This window comes from Bison bison, unplaced genomic scaffold (genome assembly GCF_000754665.1).
Source record: "Bison bison bison isolate TAMUID 2011002044 unplaced genomic scaffold, Bison_UMD1.0 scf7180017864203, whole genome shotgun sequence".
Classification (NCBI taxonomy): domain Eukaryota; kingdom Metazoa; phylum Chordata; class Mammalia; order Artiodactyla; family Bovidae; genus Bison; species Bison bison.
This window is the reverse complement of record NW_011494775.1, coordinates 2,057,010-2,073,429: the sequence shown is the minus strand read 5'-3', so window position 1 is coordinate 2,073,429 and position 16,420 is coordinate 2,057,010. Positions and strand designations below refer to the sequence as shown.

General features: G+C 38.7%; 1 protein-coding gene across 1 annotated transcript in view; it reads right to left on the bottom strand.

The window, feature by feature from the left end:
- SPOCK1 (sparc/osteonectin, cwcv and kazal-like domains proteoglycan (testican) 1) overlaps positions 1-16,420 on the bottom strand; it is a 336,259-nt gene that overhangs the window by 6,728 nt on the left and 313,111 nt on the right. Inside the window, exon 8 of the mRNA XM_010844619.1 lies at positions 9,939-10,001. Coding sequence (XP_010842921.1) covers positions 9,939-10,001 — 63 coding nt within the window. The remainder of the gene's footprint in view (positions 1-9,938; positions 10,002-16,420) is intronic.

The following is a 16,420-nucleotide window of genomic DNA, read 5'->3' as shown; positions in this document are numbered from 1 at the left end:
GTGACCCCATAGACGGCAACCCACCAGGCTCCCCCATCCCTGGGAGTCTCCAGGCAAGAACACTGGAGTGGGTTGCCATTTCCTTCTCCAATGCATGATAGTGAAAAGTGAAAGTGAAGTCACTCAGTTGTGTCCAACTCTTAGCAACCCCATGGACTGCAACCCACCAGGCTCCTCCGACCATGGGATTTTCCAGGCAAGAGTACTGGAGTGGGGTACCATTGCCTTCTCTGCTGGATCATATAGTAGTTTTTTTTTTTTTTTTAATTTGGGGGGGAACCTCCATACTGTTGTATTCCATTGTGGCTGCACCAATTTATAATCCCAGCAACAGTGCACAACAGTTCTCCTTTTCACACATCCTTGCCAGCATTTGTTATTCCTGTTATTCCTTTTTCATGATAGCCCTTCTCACAGGCAGAAGCTGATATCTTACTGTGGTTTTGGTTTGCATTTCCCTGATGATTAGAGATGCTGAGAACCTTTTCATGTCCCTGTTGACTATTGCAAATTGTATCATCTGCAAACAAAGGAAATTTTACATATTCCTTTCCACCTCGGATGACTTATTTCTTGCCTGATTGCTCTGTCTAGGACTTCCAGTATTACACTGAATAGGAGTGGTGATACCTTTGTCTTTTTTCTTGATCTTAGAGGAAAAGCTTTAAACCTTTCACCATTGAATAGGATGCTAGCTGTGGTTGTCATATGTGGTCTTTATTAAATTGGGGTACATTGCTTTAATACATAATTTATTGAGGTTTTTACCATGAACAGATGTTCAGTTTTGTCAAATGGATAATATTTTTCTTTCATTCTATTAATGTGATGCATCACTTGGCTGATTTGTATGTGTAGAACCATCATTACATCCTAGGGATAAATCCTACTTGATCATGGTGAATAATCCTTTTAATGTGATGCTCAATTTGGTTCACTAGTATTCTATTGAGAAATTTGTTTTTGTGCATCTATATTCATCTGGGATATTGGCCTGTAGTTTCCCAGTAGAGTTTTTTTCTGGCTTTAGTAACAAGGTAACTCTGGCTTCATAAAATGAGTTTGGGAGTGTTCCTCCCCTCTGCAATTTTTGGGAAGAGTTTGAGAATGATTGGTATTCTTCTTTAAATATCTGGTAAAATTCAACAGTGAAGCTATCTGCTCTTGGTCCATTCTTTCCTGAGAGACTTTTCATTATTGATTCAATCTACTCACTAGTCTGTTCATATTTTCTGTTTCTTCCTGATTAAAGTTTTTTTTAATACTTGAGAGAATCATAGGATTTTTTTTAATCCTTTATATATTTCTAATGAGTGGCACAGTTTAAAAAAATACCTGTTTTCCTAGAATAAATACTACTTGGTCATGATATATTGGATTTAATTTGCTGATCCTTTTATATCCGTGTTACTCAGTGATAGAGGTATATAATTTTGTTCAATGTCTATATCAAAGCAACTCTTTTGTAAACTGATTCAGGTACTTTTCTTTTTCTATACTCCAGATGTTTTGTATAAAATGAGAATGATCTCCATAAAGTATTCAGCTGTAGAAATATGTTGAGCCTAGTGCCTATTTTAGGAGGTGACAGTAGTATTTTGATTTAAATTAATTTTTTTCTTAGTTTAGTTGAGTCTTCTTTTTCTTCATGACCCAAATATGGTAATTCATAGTATCCTTTTCAGTCACGTTTTCATAATTGCTAAGAGTTTATAGCAATGGTTTTCAAAGTGTGGGCCCAGAAGCAGCTGCAGCATCAGTGGGAAATAGCTTAGAAAATTTTTGAGCCTATCCCAAACCTACTGAGTTAAAAACTTTGACAGTAGGGCCCAGAAAGCTGTAATAAACTCTCCAAGTGTTTCTGTTGCACAGTGAAGTTTCAGAACCACAAATTTATAGTATGCATCTATATCTGTGGTTACAAGGCTTCCCAGGTGGCTCAGTGGTAAAAGAATCTGTCTGCCAATGCAGGAGTTGCAAGAGATGTGGGTTCAATCCCAGAGTCAGGAAGATCCCCTGGAGGAGGAAATGGCAACCTACTCCAGTATTCCTGCCTGGAGAATACCATGGACAGAGGAGCCCGGCAGGCTACAATCCATAAGATTGCAAAGAGTTGGACACAAATGAGCATGCACGTGTGCATATCAGAGGTTACATCCCATTTTTAAATTCATGAGAACATTTGAGACTTTCATGTTGTCAAAGCTTTGTCTATTTAATTTGTTTTTGCTTTAGTCTTAACTTATTGTCCTTACAGCTTTTTTTATTTGAAATTTTAGGTTTCTTTTTCTCCAGAAATGCATTTGAAGCCATGAATGTTCCTCTAAGTTTCATTTTAGTTGCTTTTCTCTCTTTCTGGCACACAGTGCTTTCATTTTCATTCATGTCTAAATGTTTTGTATTTTTACTTGATTCATTTTTGACTACTAAAAAAATCTAGACATGTAAGATTGGATAGTCTCTTTTTTTTCTTCCACTTGTAGAGAATGAATATGATCTATGGTACTTTTTTGAGATATTTAGTTTCAGCTTTTTTTTTTTTTTTTCTGTGACTCTATTTCTGCTTTTTCTTTTCTTTTTAATTGGAGGCTAATTACTTTACAATATTGTGGTGGTTTTTGCCATACATTCACATGAATCAGCCATGGGTGTACATGTGTTCCCCATCCTGACCCTCCCTCCCAGCTCCCTCCCCATCCCATCCCTCAGGGTCATCGCAGTGCACCAGCCCTGAGCACCCTGTCTCATGCATTGAACCTGGACTGGTGATCTGTTTCACATATGATAATATACATGTTTCAATGCCATTCTCTCAAATCATCCCACCCTCGCCTTCTCCCACAGAGTCCAAAAGTCTATTCTTTATATCTGTGTCTCTTTTGCTGTCTCACATATAGGGTCATCGTTACCATCTTCCTAAATTCCATATATATGCATTAATATACTCTATTGGTGTTTCTCTTTCTGGCTTACTTCACTCTGTATAATAGGCTCCAGTTTCATCCATCACATTAGAACTGATTCAAATGCATTCTTAACAGCTGAGTAATATTCCATTGTGTATATGTACCACAACTTTCTTATCCATTCATCTGCCAATGGACATCTAGGTTGCTTCCATGTCCTGGCTATTGTAAAGAGTGCTGTGATGAACATTGGGGTACACAAGTCTCTTTCAATTCTGGTTTCCTCAGTGTGTATGCCCAGCAGTGGGATTGCTGGGTCATAAGGCAGTTCTATTTCCAGTTCTTTAAGGAATCTCCACACTGTTCTCCATAGTGGCTATACTAGTTTGCATTCCCACCAACAGTGTAAGAGGGTTCCTTTTTCTCCACACCCTCTTCAGTATTTATTGTTTGTAGACTTTTTGATAGCAGCCATTCTAACTGGCATGAAATGGTACCTCATTGTGGTTTTGATTTGCATTTTTCTGATAATGAGTCATGTATGGATGTGAGAGTTGGACTGTGAAGAAGGCTGAGCACTGAAGAATTGATGCTTTTGAACTGTGGTGTTGGAGAAGACTCTTGAGAGTCCCTTGGACTGCAAGGAGATCCAACTAGTCCATTGTGAAGGAGATCAGCCCTGGGATTTCTTTGGAAGGAATGATGCTAAAGCTGAAACTCCAGTACTTTGGCCACCTCATGTGAAGAGTTGACTCATTGGAAAAGACTCTGATGCTGGGAGGGATTGGGGGGCAGGAGGAAAAGGGGACGACAGAGGATGAGATGGCTGGATGGCATCACTGACTCGGTGGACGTGAGTCTCAGTGAACTCCGGGAGTTGGTGATGGACAGGGAGGCCTGGCGTGCTGCGATTCATGGGGTCGCAAAGAGTCGGACATGACTGAGTGACTTATCTGATCTGATAATGAGTGATGTTGAGCATCTTTTCACATGTTTGTTAGCCATCTGTATGTCTTCTTTGGAGAAATGTCTCTTTAGTTCTTTGGCCCATTTTTTGATTGGGTCATTAATTTTTCTAGAAGTGAGCTGCAGGAGTTGCTTGTATATTTTTGAGATTAACTCTTTGTCAGTTGCTTAATTTGCTATTATTTTCTCCCATTCGGAATGTTATCTTTTCACCTTGCTTATAGTTTCCTTCGTTGTGCAAAAGCTTTTAAGTTTAATTAGGTCCCATTTGTTTATTTCTGCTTTTATTTCCATTACTCTGGGAGGTGGGTCATAGAGGATCCTGCTATGATGTATGTCAGAGAGTGTTTTGCCTATGTTTTCCTCTAGGAGTTTTATAGTCTCTGGTCTTCCATTTAGACCTTTAATCCATTTTGAGTTTATTTTTGTATATGGTGCTACAAAGTGTTCTAGTTTCATTCTTTTACAAGTGGTTGACCAGTTTTCCCAGCACCATTTGTTAAAGAGATCGTCTTCTCCATTGTATATTCCTGCCTCCTTTGTCAAAGATAAGGTGTCCATAGGTGTGTGGATTTATACTGGGCTTTCTATTTTGTTCCATTGGTCTATATTTCTGTCTTTGTGCCAGCACCATACTGTCTTGATGACTGTTGCTTTGTAGTATAGCCTGAAGTTAGGTTGATTCCTCCAGTTCCATTCTTCTTTCTTAAGATTGCTTTGGCTATATGAGGTTTTTGTATTTACATACAAATTGTGAAATTATTTGTTCTAGTTCTCTGAAAAATACCATTGGCAGCTTGATAAGGATTGCATTGAATCTATAGATTGCTTTGGGTAGTATACTCATTTTCACTATATTGATTCTTCTGATCCATGAACATGGTATATTTCCCCAACTATTTGTGTCATCTTTGTTTTCTTTCATCAGTGTTTTATAGTTTTCATATATCCATGACAAATGTGTGTTTGAAAACACTCTCTATTCTATGCTCATGTACAAGAATACATATATTAAGATGCCAATGAATTACACTGTTCATTTCTTCTTTTGTCTCCTTGAACTATAAGTTTTTTCAAGTCTCTGAATAGTTAGGTATGACAGTTCCTCCCTGCAGTTGTGTTATTTTTATGTGCGTTTGTTTCCTTAAAAAAATTTTTATACTGGACTACAGTGGATTAACAATATTGTGTTAGTTTCAGGTGTATAGTAAGGTGATTCAGTTATACGTATACATATGTCTGGATTCCCTGGTGGCTCAGACGATAACGAGTCTGCCTGCAATTCAGGAGAAATGGGTTCGATCCCCAGGTCAAGAAGATTCCCTCAGGGAAGGAAATGGCAACCCACTCCAGTATTCTTGCCTGGAAAATCCCATGGATGGGGAATCTGGCAGGCTACAGTGCAGAGGGTCACAAAGAGTCAGACATGACTTGAGTGACTTCACTTTCACTTATTCTTTTTGAAATTATTTTCCTATTTACTTTATTACAGAATATTGAACAGCGTTCCCTGTGCTAACAGCAGATCTTTGTTCACTATTTTAAATGTAGTAGTGTGTCTATGTCAACCCTACAATTTTCTTTCTTTGTGTGATCTTGTCTGATTTTTGTATTAGGGTGATAGTGGCCTCATGGATAGAGTTTGGGAGTGTTCCTTCCTTTGCAATTTTTTGGAAGAGTTTCAGAAGATATGTGTCAGCTTTTTTCAAAATATCTGAGAGAATTCGCCTGTGAAGCCATTTGATCCTGGACTTTTGTTTGTTGTGAGTTTTAAAATCACAGTTTCAATTTCAGTGCTTATGATCAGTCTGTTCATATTTTCTATTTCTTCCTAGTTCAGTCTTGGAAGGTTGCATCTTTCTGAGAATTCACCCATTTCTTCTTGGTTGTCCATTTTATTGGCATATAGTTGCTTGTAGCTGTCTATTATGATATTTTGTATTTCTGTGGTGTTCATTGTAACTTCTCCTTTTATAGTTCTAAATTCATTGATTTGAGGCCTCTCCCTTTTTTTTTCATGATGAGGCTGGCTAAAAGTTTATAAATTTTGTTTATCTTTTCAAAGAATCAGCTTTTAGTTTCATTGATCTTTTCTATTGTTTTCTCTATTTCATTTATTTCAGCTCTGGTCTTTATGATTTCTTTTCGTCTACTAACTTTTTGAGTTTTGTTCGTATTTCTTTCTCTAGTTGCTTCAGGCATAAGGTTAGGTTGTTTATTTGGGGTTTTTCTTGTTTTCTGAGGTAAGATTGAATTGCTATAAACTTTCCTCTTAAAACTGTTTTTTTGCTGTCTCTCATAGGTTTTGGATGGTCATGTTTTCATTGTGATTTGTCTCTAGGTATTTTATTATTTCTTCTTTGATTTCTTCAGTTATCCATTGGTTGTTTAGTAGCATATTATTTAGCTGCCACATATTTGTGTTTTTACAGTGTTTTTCTTGTAGTTGATTTCTAATCTCACAGCATTGTGGTCAGAAAAGGTGCTTGATATGATTTCAGTTTTCTTAAATTTACCAAGGCTTGCTTTGTGGCCCAACATGTGATTAATCCTGGAGAATGCTCCATGTGCATTTGAAAAGAATGTGTATTCTTCTACTTTTAGATACAATGTTCTATAAATAAAGTCCATCTGGTCTAATGTATCATCCAAGGTCTGTGTTTCCTTATTGATTTTGTGTCTGGATCATCTGTTAAAGTCCCTTACTTTTACTGTGTCACTATCAATTTCTCCTTTTATGGCTATTAATATTTTCCTTATATATTGCAGTGCAATGGCACCCCACTCCAGTACTCTTGCCTGGAAAATCCCATGGACGGAGGAGCCTGGTAGGCTGCAGTCCATGGGGTCACTAAGAGTCCGACATGACTGAGCGACTTCACTTTCACTTTCAGCTCCTATGTTGGGTACATATATAGTTGCAATTGTTATAATGTTACATTTTGTTTTAAAATTATAGGTATACCTGTTGAGACATAGTAATAGTATAGTAAAAGAAACATTTCAGCAAGATAATATTACATCGTTCTCTTAAGAACTGAAAACAAAGTAGGCAGCTTTTAATAGTCTCTGTCTCATAATAAATGAGTTTGGCTCGCTCACATTTATTGTGATTACAGATATATGCTTGTTTTTATATCTACCACTGTACTTCGTGTTTCCTATCTTCCCTCTTTCCTTCTTTTCGTTGAAATGATCAAATTTTCTTTTTTCCATGGTTTTCATACATTTAAAAACTACATATTATTTTCCCAGTATTTTTATTGTTACCTTAAAATACACAGAAGTATATTTTCCCTAATAAGCTCTAAAGTTAATCTGTGTTTTCTTTTATTTCTGAATAAATAAAAAGCTTAACATATTTTTTCAGTGACCCCAACAGTCTGAAATGTTGATTCTACCATGCTATCAAAATATTTTTATTGTTCTTATTTATTTAGATTTAGCAGCATGCCTTTTTGAGATAAAATGTGGAAAAGAAATACTTCTTTCTGGAATTATGTCTTCTGTATATTAAAACCTTTAGTGATATTTTAGTAAGTCTTGGGTTAGTAAGCTTACTGAATCTGTGGTTTGAGAATCTCTCTGTTATCACACTTGGATGATCACTGAGATAAATTTAATATTTCCAGTTCAAAGTGATTTTCTCCTCTTAAATTAGTGATACCAATCTGATTCTTACTCAACTGTAGGTAATATTTAGTTATGACAAGTTTTTTTTTTTTTCATTTTTCTCAGGATGTGTTTGATGATTGTGTGCTCATCTACTAGGGGATAATTCTCCTCAGAGTTATCTAAGTAGTAACATTATATGTCAGTCATCTAGAGTGATAAGCAGAGACCTCCATCCTCAGATTTCTACTGCCTAATTTTGTGGGTTTTTTTAGAATGATTGTTTTTAAATATACCATTTATTTCTCAGACTAGATCTGGAAAGAAGGGTAATAAGGCAGGCAGTAACTTCAGATCCAGCTACTACTCAAACTACTCAATTCTAGCAACTACTCAAACAAACACTGATCACTATTCCAAGATGACTAGGCTCCCAAAGATCAAATGAGATCACAGAAAGGACATTTCCCCCAGTGAAAAGTAATTCTGCTGGTGCCACAAAGAAGTAGTGCTCATATTCTAAATTAGATGTTCAGTCGGTGCACAGCACTCCTGGTCAGCAGGGAACAGGAGGAAGGGGGAAAAAGATGATGCTTTCAATAAACAAAAATCAGGGAAGATTTTGCCAACCAATAGAAAGCTGAGGAAATGCTGATCCTTACCCTTGAGCTGCAGTTGGAAAACAAGAGCACTTAATAGAGCAAAAAAAAAAAAAAAAATGCATACCAGGTTGAGCCCCCAGGATGGTTAGAAGCAGGTGCTGTTCTATATCTATAATGTAATAAAATTACCATTTTTCCTAAGTAGGCAGTAATTATACCTGATTATAATTGTTTTTGCTCAGACTATGAATGCCCCTGAATACACATTTATTATATTAGATTTCCCCATGCAAAAAAATAATTTGTAGGCAGATAAATGGTATTTTTATGAGTCAGCTAGAATAATATCCCTTATGTAGAGAGGTGTGATAAAGTGTGTTTCAAAACTAGGTGGGATTCACAGTAGGAAAGAAGTAGGCCTTTTATTCCTATGAACTGGAGAAAATAAAAGATGAGATATATTATCTCAGACCACATTACTTTACAAATATATCATTATTAATGAAGCAGTAAGAAGATATCCATATATCCAAAATAATTTTTTAAAACAGCACTATTAGTTCTCTTAAGCACATCACTAAAACCCCAAATAACCTCCCATGTGGACGCATCAGATCATTAAACACAAGTCCTTGCACTGGAGGAAAGCCCCATGGAAGAGAGATCCAGAAAGATGCCTTTATGTCTTTCAACATCAGGGAAGAACCTACACTCATGTCCAGATTACAAAACTCTTGAGTTCTTGGTGAGTAGAAAAGGGTGTTATCAGAAATGGAAAGTCTGAGGCAAGCCAGTGAAGTAAGTAATTTTTAAAAGTAGAAGGAAGAAATAAGATCCACTTTGAGGTGACCCAAAAATCAGATGAAGAGAAATGGCCCAAGTTCTCAGACCATCTCCATTTGACAATCTGCAACAACCTTGCCCATTTCCTTCAAGAAAATAAAGAGATAACTGCCTGAAATGGCAGGCTGTTTAGGGGATGCACCTGCTCCTGAATGCTTAACGAGAATAATCCTGAATTATTGTGTTGTGGCTGTCAGTTCTTTTTTTAAAAAGCAATGAAAGCAATGCAGGCTCTTTTTGGGCAAACAAATGAGGTGTCTGTGATTATCTCAGCAGTACTGGTCTAAGTACCACAACTACACTTGAGTGCTGCAGAAACGAGGGTATGGGGCAAAAGGGAACCTTCAACAGCAAGCCACAGATGTGCGTGCCAGGGAAATACACACACACACACACACCCCCCCCCCACTAGCTTCCGCCTCAATGTTTGGATAAAAGGTAAGAGGAGAAATGTAGAGACAGGGTCCAGGGATCATGCAGATGAAACAGAAATGTGTTGAAGTACACTCAAGTCCTTGGACCCTGTCTGGTAAATTTAGAAGGGAATCAGCTCATCTTCCTCCTTGAATGGACAACTTGATCTGAGGAATATAGGAAATTCTGTAATTTATAGATTTTATCATTTTAACTTGGAACACTTGAGAACTGCATTTAATGGCCATACTTGAAAGAAAAAAAAAAATCCAAGATCAGGGAGGAGTTAGCAGTAAAGAGAGTGCTCAATTTCAGCTCTGGTGACCTGCCCACTGGTCCTGGGCTTACCTTTGATCTTTCTTCCAACTGATGGAGCATGTAGCATTTCTCAGCCAGCTCTCTGATCCTCAAGAGTATGTCCTGTGGCCTGTGGCATATTACCAGCTCCCTAGAAGAACCTTGTCTTGGGTAAAATGAGGCATTTCTTTCACAAAGCACTGGTCCCTAAATGAATAACCATTGCTGTGCTAGATATTACATGAGACATGGATGGTTTAATTAGTTGTTTAAATTAGTAGCAAGAAATGGTACTTACCCAACAGGCTTTTCCCCTTGCTCAACTTCTGGATCCTGTTCATTTCATTCTGGCAAGGGAGACCTAAAAAATAATTTATGAAAGTCAGTTTCCAGATGGTAAGGGATATAATCTCTAATGATTGGCTTCACTCTTGACGTGAAATGTAGACAATGACACACCTGGGAGTGGAATTACTCCATCTGCTGTTACTATGCAGCAAAACAAATTCAGGCCATTAGTGTTACTAATTTTAAAAAAAACATCGTATACCACTAGGTACTTAAAATAGTATTTGGGGGCTATTTGCATGTATAGGAATCTTTCTTCTCACCACCAGTTTAAGCAGATATCAACTGTCTAGTAGGGTGATTTCATTATTTACTTCCTTATATTTACCACCTCAGGTGGTATGGTGGTAAAGAATCTGTGTGCCAATAAGACACACAAGAGACCACTCAGGTTCGCTCCCTGGGTCAAGAAGATCCTCTGAAGTAGAAAATGGCAACCCACTCCAGTATTCTTGCCTAGAAAATTCCATGGACAGAGAAGCCTGGCTGGCTACAGTCCATGGGGTTACAAAGAATTGGACACGACTGAGCGACTGAGCATATAAGAAAAAGTCTCCTGTCAGCCAAGATTATATGAGCTGAGAACCAGGATGAAAGGTTATTAGTGGGTACATGTGCTGAATCCACAGACTGGGACAAAAACTTAATCTACCCCACGTCTTGCTGCAGGATAGAAATAGGATTACAATGGCTACTTCTGACTTCATGACTCACTACCTCAGGAAAAGTCAAACATAGGTCTCCGAGGACAACTCTGAAGGTACAGAAGAGATATTGAGAAGCAGTGAGTATAGAAGAATAAGACCTTAACTCTGGATTCTGCCACCTCCTAGCTAAGTATTAATACTTTGGACCAGTCTCTTTATCATGCTCAGCTTCCAAGTCTTCATTTAAAAAACAAATGCCGTTACAAACAAACTCAAGTGCAGGGCTGATAGAGTTGGAGCCACATGGCTAAAGAGGGCATAGAGTTGGAGCCACATGGCTAAGGAGGGCATATGGAAGTGCGTGGTACCCTTTTGACTTCCACTCCAAGCAAAAAGAAGGGGGATCTCACTAATCTCAAATTTTACCATGACCTGCCATTGCAGATGCTATGGCCCTGGGAGGCTCTGCTATTTGCTCACAGTCTTCCCACAAAGACCATAACATTCTGATTCTCAGGGCACTTACATACCTCTGGTTAAGGCAGTCACCTCATTCTAGGGGCCTGGCATTACACCCCCAGGTGATCATTAGACCTGAGACGTTGCTTCTCACTCAGCCCCCACCTGGACTCTGGGGCTAAAACCACATGATTTTCTATGAACTCAAGACCAAAGCTATCATTACAGTTAATGATGAACCACTACAAGCATTCCTATTGAAGTAAAAATCATGGCTGTTATTAACACCGATGTGGAAGGGCCAGCTGATGTGATTAGAAAAGAGAAATAAATGAGGTATAAAAATTGAAAAGAGAAAAAAATTATCACTCTTTCCAGATAATATGACTGCACACCTGAAAAATTCAAGGAAGCAAACCAGAATAAGTATCATAAATAAAATGAGAAAAATGGATTTTGTTTACACTGGCAACAATAATAAACACAAGGGAAGTATATCTGTGAGAACAAAACTTATAGCTCCACTGGTTAACAGACAAACAGTGTTCTAGGATAAAAGGAGTCAATATTGTATAGCTCTCAACTCTCTCTAATTTTGTCTGATTCTAAAGAAATACCAGTAAGATTTTTAAATGGAATAAACTGATTATAAAATTCAAAGAGTTCAAACCTACAGGACATATAACAATAAACATAAAAACAAGAATATTCAGGAAAATTCTGATAAAAAGATTAATGGTAGGAGGCTGTGGTGGTGGTTGTTCCTCAGTCACTACGTCCAGCTCTTTGCGATCCCATGGATGGCAATTCACCAGGCTTCCCTGTCCTTCACTATCTTCCTGAGTTTGCTCATTTATATCCATTGAGTCATTGATGCTATCTAACTATATCATCTGTTGCCCCCTTCTCCTTTTGCCATCAATCTTTCCCAGCATCAGGATCTTTTCCAATGAGTCAGCTCTTTGCATCAGGTGGCCAAAGTTTAGAGCTTTAGCTTTAACATCAGTCCTTCTAATGAATATTCAGTGTTGATTTCCTTTAGGATTGACTGGTTTGATCTCCTTGCTTTCCAAGGGACTCTCAAGAGCCTTCTGAAGCACCACAATTTGAAAGCATAAATTCTTCGGTGCTCAGACTTCTTTTCTAATGGCAGAAATCAAAGAGGAACTAAAGAGCTTCTTGATGAGGGTGAAAGAGGAGTGTGAAAAAACTGGCTTGAAACTCAACATTCAAAAAACTAAGATCATGGCATCCACTCCCATAACTTCTTGGAAAATAGATGGGGAAAATGTAGAAACAGTGACAAATTTTATTTTCTTGGACTCCAAAATCCCTGCAGACGGTGACTCCAGGCATGAAATTAAAAGATGTTTGCTCCTAGGGAAAAAAGCTGTGACAAACCTAGACAGCATACTAAAAAACAGAGATATCACTTTGCTGACCAAGACCTGTAAGTCAAAGTTACGGTTTTTTCAGTAGTCATGTATGGACGTGAGAGTTGAACCATAAAGAAGGCCAAAAAATTGATGCTTTAGAACTGTGGTACTGGGAAAGACTCTTGAGAGTCCCTTGAACAACAAGGAGGTCAAACTAGTCAATCCCTAAGGAAATCAACCCTGAATATTCAGTAGAAGGACTGATGCTGAAGATGAAGCTGCAATACTTGGGCCACCTGATATGAAGGACTGACTCACTGGAAAAGGTCCTGAAGCTGGGAAAGATTGAGGGCAGGAGGAGAAGGGGGCAACAGAGGATGAGATGGTTGGATGGCCTCATCAACTCAATGGACATGAGTTTGAGCAAACTCTGGGAGATGGTGAAGGACAAGGAGGCCTAGCATGCTGCAGTTCATGGCGTTGCAAAGACTTGGACACAACTTAGTGACTGAAAAACAACAGCATTCTAAATGGTCCAAATCTCACATCTGTATATGACTACTAGAAAAGCTATAGCTTGGACTACATGGACCTTGGTTGGAAAAGTGATGTCTTTGCTTTTTAGTATGCTGTCTAGGTTTGCCATAGCTTTTCTTCCAAGGAGAAAGCATCTTTTAATTTCATGACTGTAGTCATTGTCCACAGTAATTTCGGAGCCCCAAAGAAAATAAAATCTGTTATTGCTTCTACTTTTCCACTTCTATTTGCTATGAAGTGATGAGTGGATGCCATGATCCTAGTTTTTTGAATGTTGAGTTTCAAGCCAGCTTTTTCACTGTCTTCTTTCACCCTCATCAATAGTTCCTCTACATTTTCTGCCATTAGAATGGTATCATCTGCATATCTAAGATGGTTGATGTTTCTCCTGGCAATCTTGATTCCAGCTTGTGATTCATCCACTCTGGCATTTCTCATGATGTATGCTGCATATAAGTTAAATAAGCAGAGTGACAATACATAGCCTTGTTGTACTCCTTTCCCAATTTTAAAATATTTGGCAAAACTAATACAATTATGTAAGGTTTAAAAATAAAATAAAATTAATTAAAAAATAAAATAAAATAAACGAGTCCATTGTTCCATGTCTGGTTCTAACTGTTGCTTCCTGACCAAGATACAGGTTTCTCAGGAGACAGGTAAGGTGGTCTGGTACTCCTATCTCTTTAAGAATTTTCCACAGTTTGTTGTGATCCACACAGTCTAAGGCTTTAGCACAGTCAGTGAAGCAGTGAAGTGAACGTCACTCAGTCATGCCTGACTCTTTGCAACTCCATGGACTATATAGTCCATGGAATTCTCTAGGCCAGAACACTGGAGTGGGTATCCTTTCCCTTCTCCAGGGGATCTTCCCAACCTAGGGGCTGAACCCAGGTCTCCCACATTGCAGGCAGATTCTTTACCAGCTGAGCCACAAGGGAAGCCCAAAGTAGTGAAGCAGAAGTAGATGCTTTTCTGGAACTCCCTTGCTTTCTCCATGATCCAATGGATGTTGGCAGTTTGATCTTTGGTTCCTCTGCCTTTTCAAAACCCAGCCTGTACATTTGGAAATTCTCAGTTTACATATTGTTGAAGCCTACCTTAAAGGATTTTGAGCATAACCTTGCTATCATGTGAAGTGAGTGCAATTATATGGTAGATTGATCATTCTTTGGCAATGCCTTTCTTTGGGATTGGAATGAAAACTGACCATTTCTAGTCCCGTGGCCACTGCTGAGTTTTTCAAATTTGCTGACATGCTGGGTGCAGCACTTTAACAGCATCAACTTTTGGATTTTAAATCAGTCAGCTGGAATTCCATCACTGCCACTAGCTTTACTGGCAGCAATGCTTCCTAAGACCGACTTGACTTCACACTCCAGGATATCCAGCATTAGGTGAGTGAGCACATCATCATAGTTATCTGGTTCATTAAGACCTTTTTGTCAAGTTCTTCTGTGTATTCTTGTCATTGCTTCTTAATCTCTTCTGCTTCTTTTAGGTCCTTACCACTTCTGTCCTTTTTGATTCCCATCCCTGCATGAAATGTTCTCTTGATATATCCAATTTTCTTAAAGAGATCTCTAGTCTTTCCAATGATATTGTTTTCCTCTATTTCTTTGCATTGTTCATTTAAGAAGGCCTTCTTCTCTCTCCTTGCTGTTCTTTGGAACGCTACATTCAGTTGGGTATATCTTTCCCTTTCTCCCATGCCTTTTGCTTCTCTTCTTTCCTCAACTATCTGCAAAGTCTCCTAGACAACCACCTTGCCATCTTGCATTTCTTTTTCTTGGACATGATTTTGGTCACTGCCTCCTGTACAATGGTACAAACCTGTCCATAGTTCTTCAGGCAATCTGTCTGCCAGATAAAATCTGTTGAATCCATTCATCACCTCCATTATATAATCACATAAGGGATTTGATTTAGATCATACCTAAATGGCCTAGTAGTTTTGCCTACCTTCTTCAATTTAGGCCTGAATTTTTCAGTAAGAAGCTGATGATATGAGCCACAGTCAGCTCCCAGTCTTGTTTTTGCTGACTGTATAGAGCTTCTCCATCTTCAGCTGCAAAGAACATAATCAATCTGATTTCACTATTGACCATCTGGTAATGTCCATGTGTAGAGTTGTCTCCTATGTTGTTGGGAAAAGGTGTTTGTCATGACCAATGCATTCTCTTGACAAAACTCTGTTAGCCTCTGCCCTGCTTAATTTTGTATTCCAAGGTCCAACCTGCCTGTTCTTCTGAGTATCTGCTGACTTCCTACTTTGGCATTGCAATCCCCAGTGATGAAAAGGACATCTTCTTTTGTGTTAGTTGTAGAAGATGTTGTAGGTCTTCATAGAACTGGTCAACTTCAGCTTCTTAGGTATCGGTGGGTTGGGGCATCCAGTTCCAGTTCAGTCGCTCAGTCATATCCGACTCTTTGCGACCCCATGAACCACAGCACACCAGGCCTCCCTGTCCATCACCAGCTCCCAAAGTTTACTCAAACCCATGTCCATTGAGTTGGTGATGCCATCCTACCATCTCATCCTCTGTTGTCCCCTTCTCCTCCTGCCCTCAATCTTTCCCAGCTTCAGGGTCTTTTTCAATGAGTCAGCTCTTCACATTAGGTGGCCAAAATATTGGAGTTTCAGCTTCAACATCAGTCCTTCCAATGAACACCGAGGACTGATCTCCTTTAGGATGGACTGGTTGGATCTCCTTGCAGTCCAAGGGACTCTCAAGAGTCCTCTCCAACACCACAGTTCAAAAGCATCCATTCTTCGTGGCTCAGCTTTCTTTATAGTCCAACTCTCACATCCATACATGACCACTGGAAAAACCATAGCCTTGACTAGATAGACCTTTGTTGACAAAGTAATTTCTCTGCTTTTTAATATACTGTCTAGGTTGGTCATAACTTTCCTTCCAAGGAGTAAGTGTCTTTTAATTTCATGGCTGCAATTGCCATCTGCAGTGATTTTGGAGCCCAGCAAAATAAAATCAGCCACTATTTCCACTGTTTTTCCATCTACTTGCCATGATCTTAGTTTTCTGAATGTTGAGCTTTAAGCCAACTTTTTCACCGTCCTCTTTCACTTTCATCAAGAGGCTTTTTAGTTCCTCTTCCCTTTCTGCCATAAGGGTGGTGTCATCTGCATATCTGAAGTTATTGATATTTCTCCCGGCAATCTTGATTGCAGCTTGTGTTTCTTCCAGCCCAGAGTTTCTCATGATGTACTCTGCATATAAATTAAATAAGCAGGGTGACAATATACAGCCTTGACGTACTCCTTTTCCTATTTGGAACCAGTCTGTTGTTCCACGTCCAGTTCTAACTGTTGCTTTCTGACCTGCATACAAATTTCTCAAGAGGCAGGTCAGGTGGTCTGGTATTCCCATCTCTTTCAGAATTTTCCACAG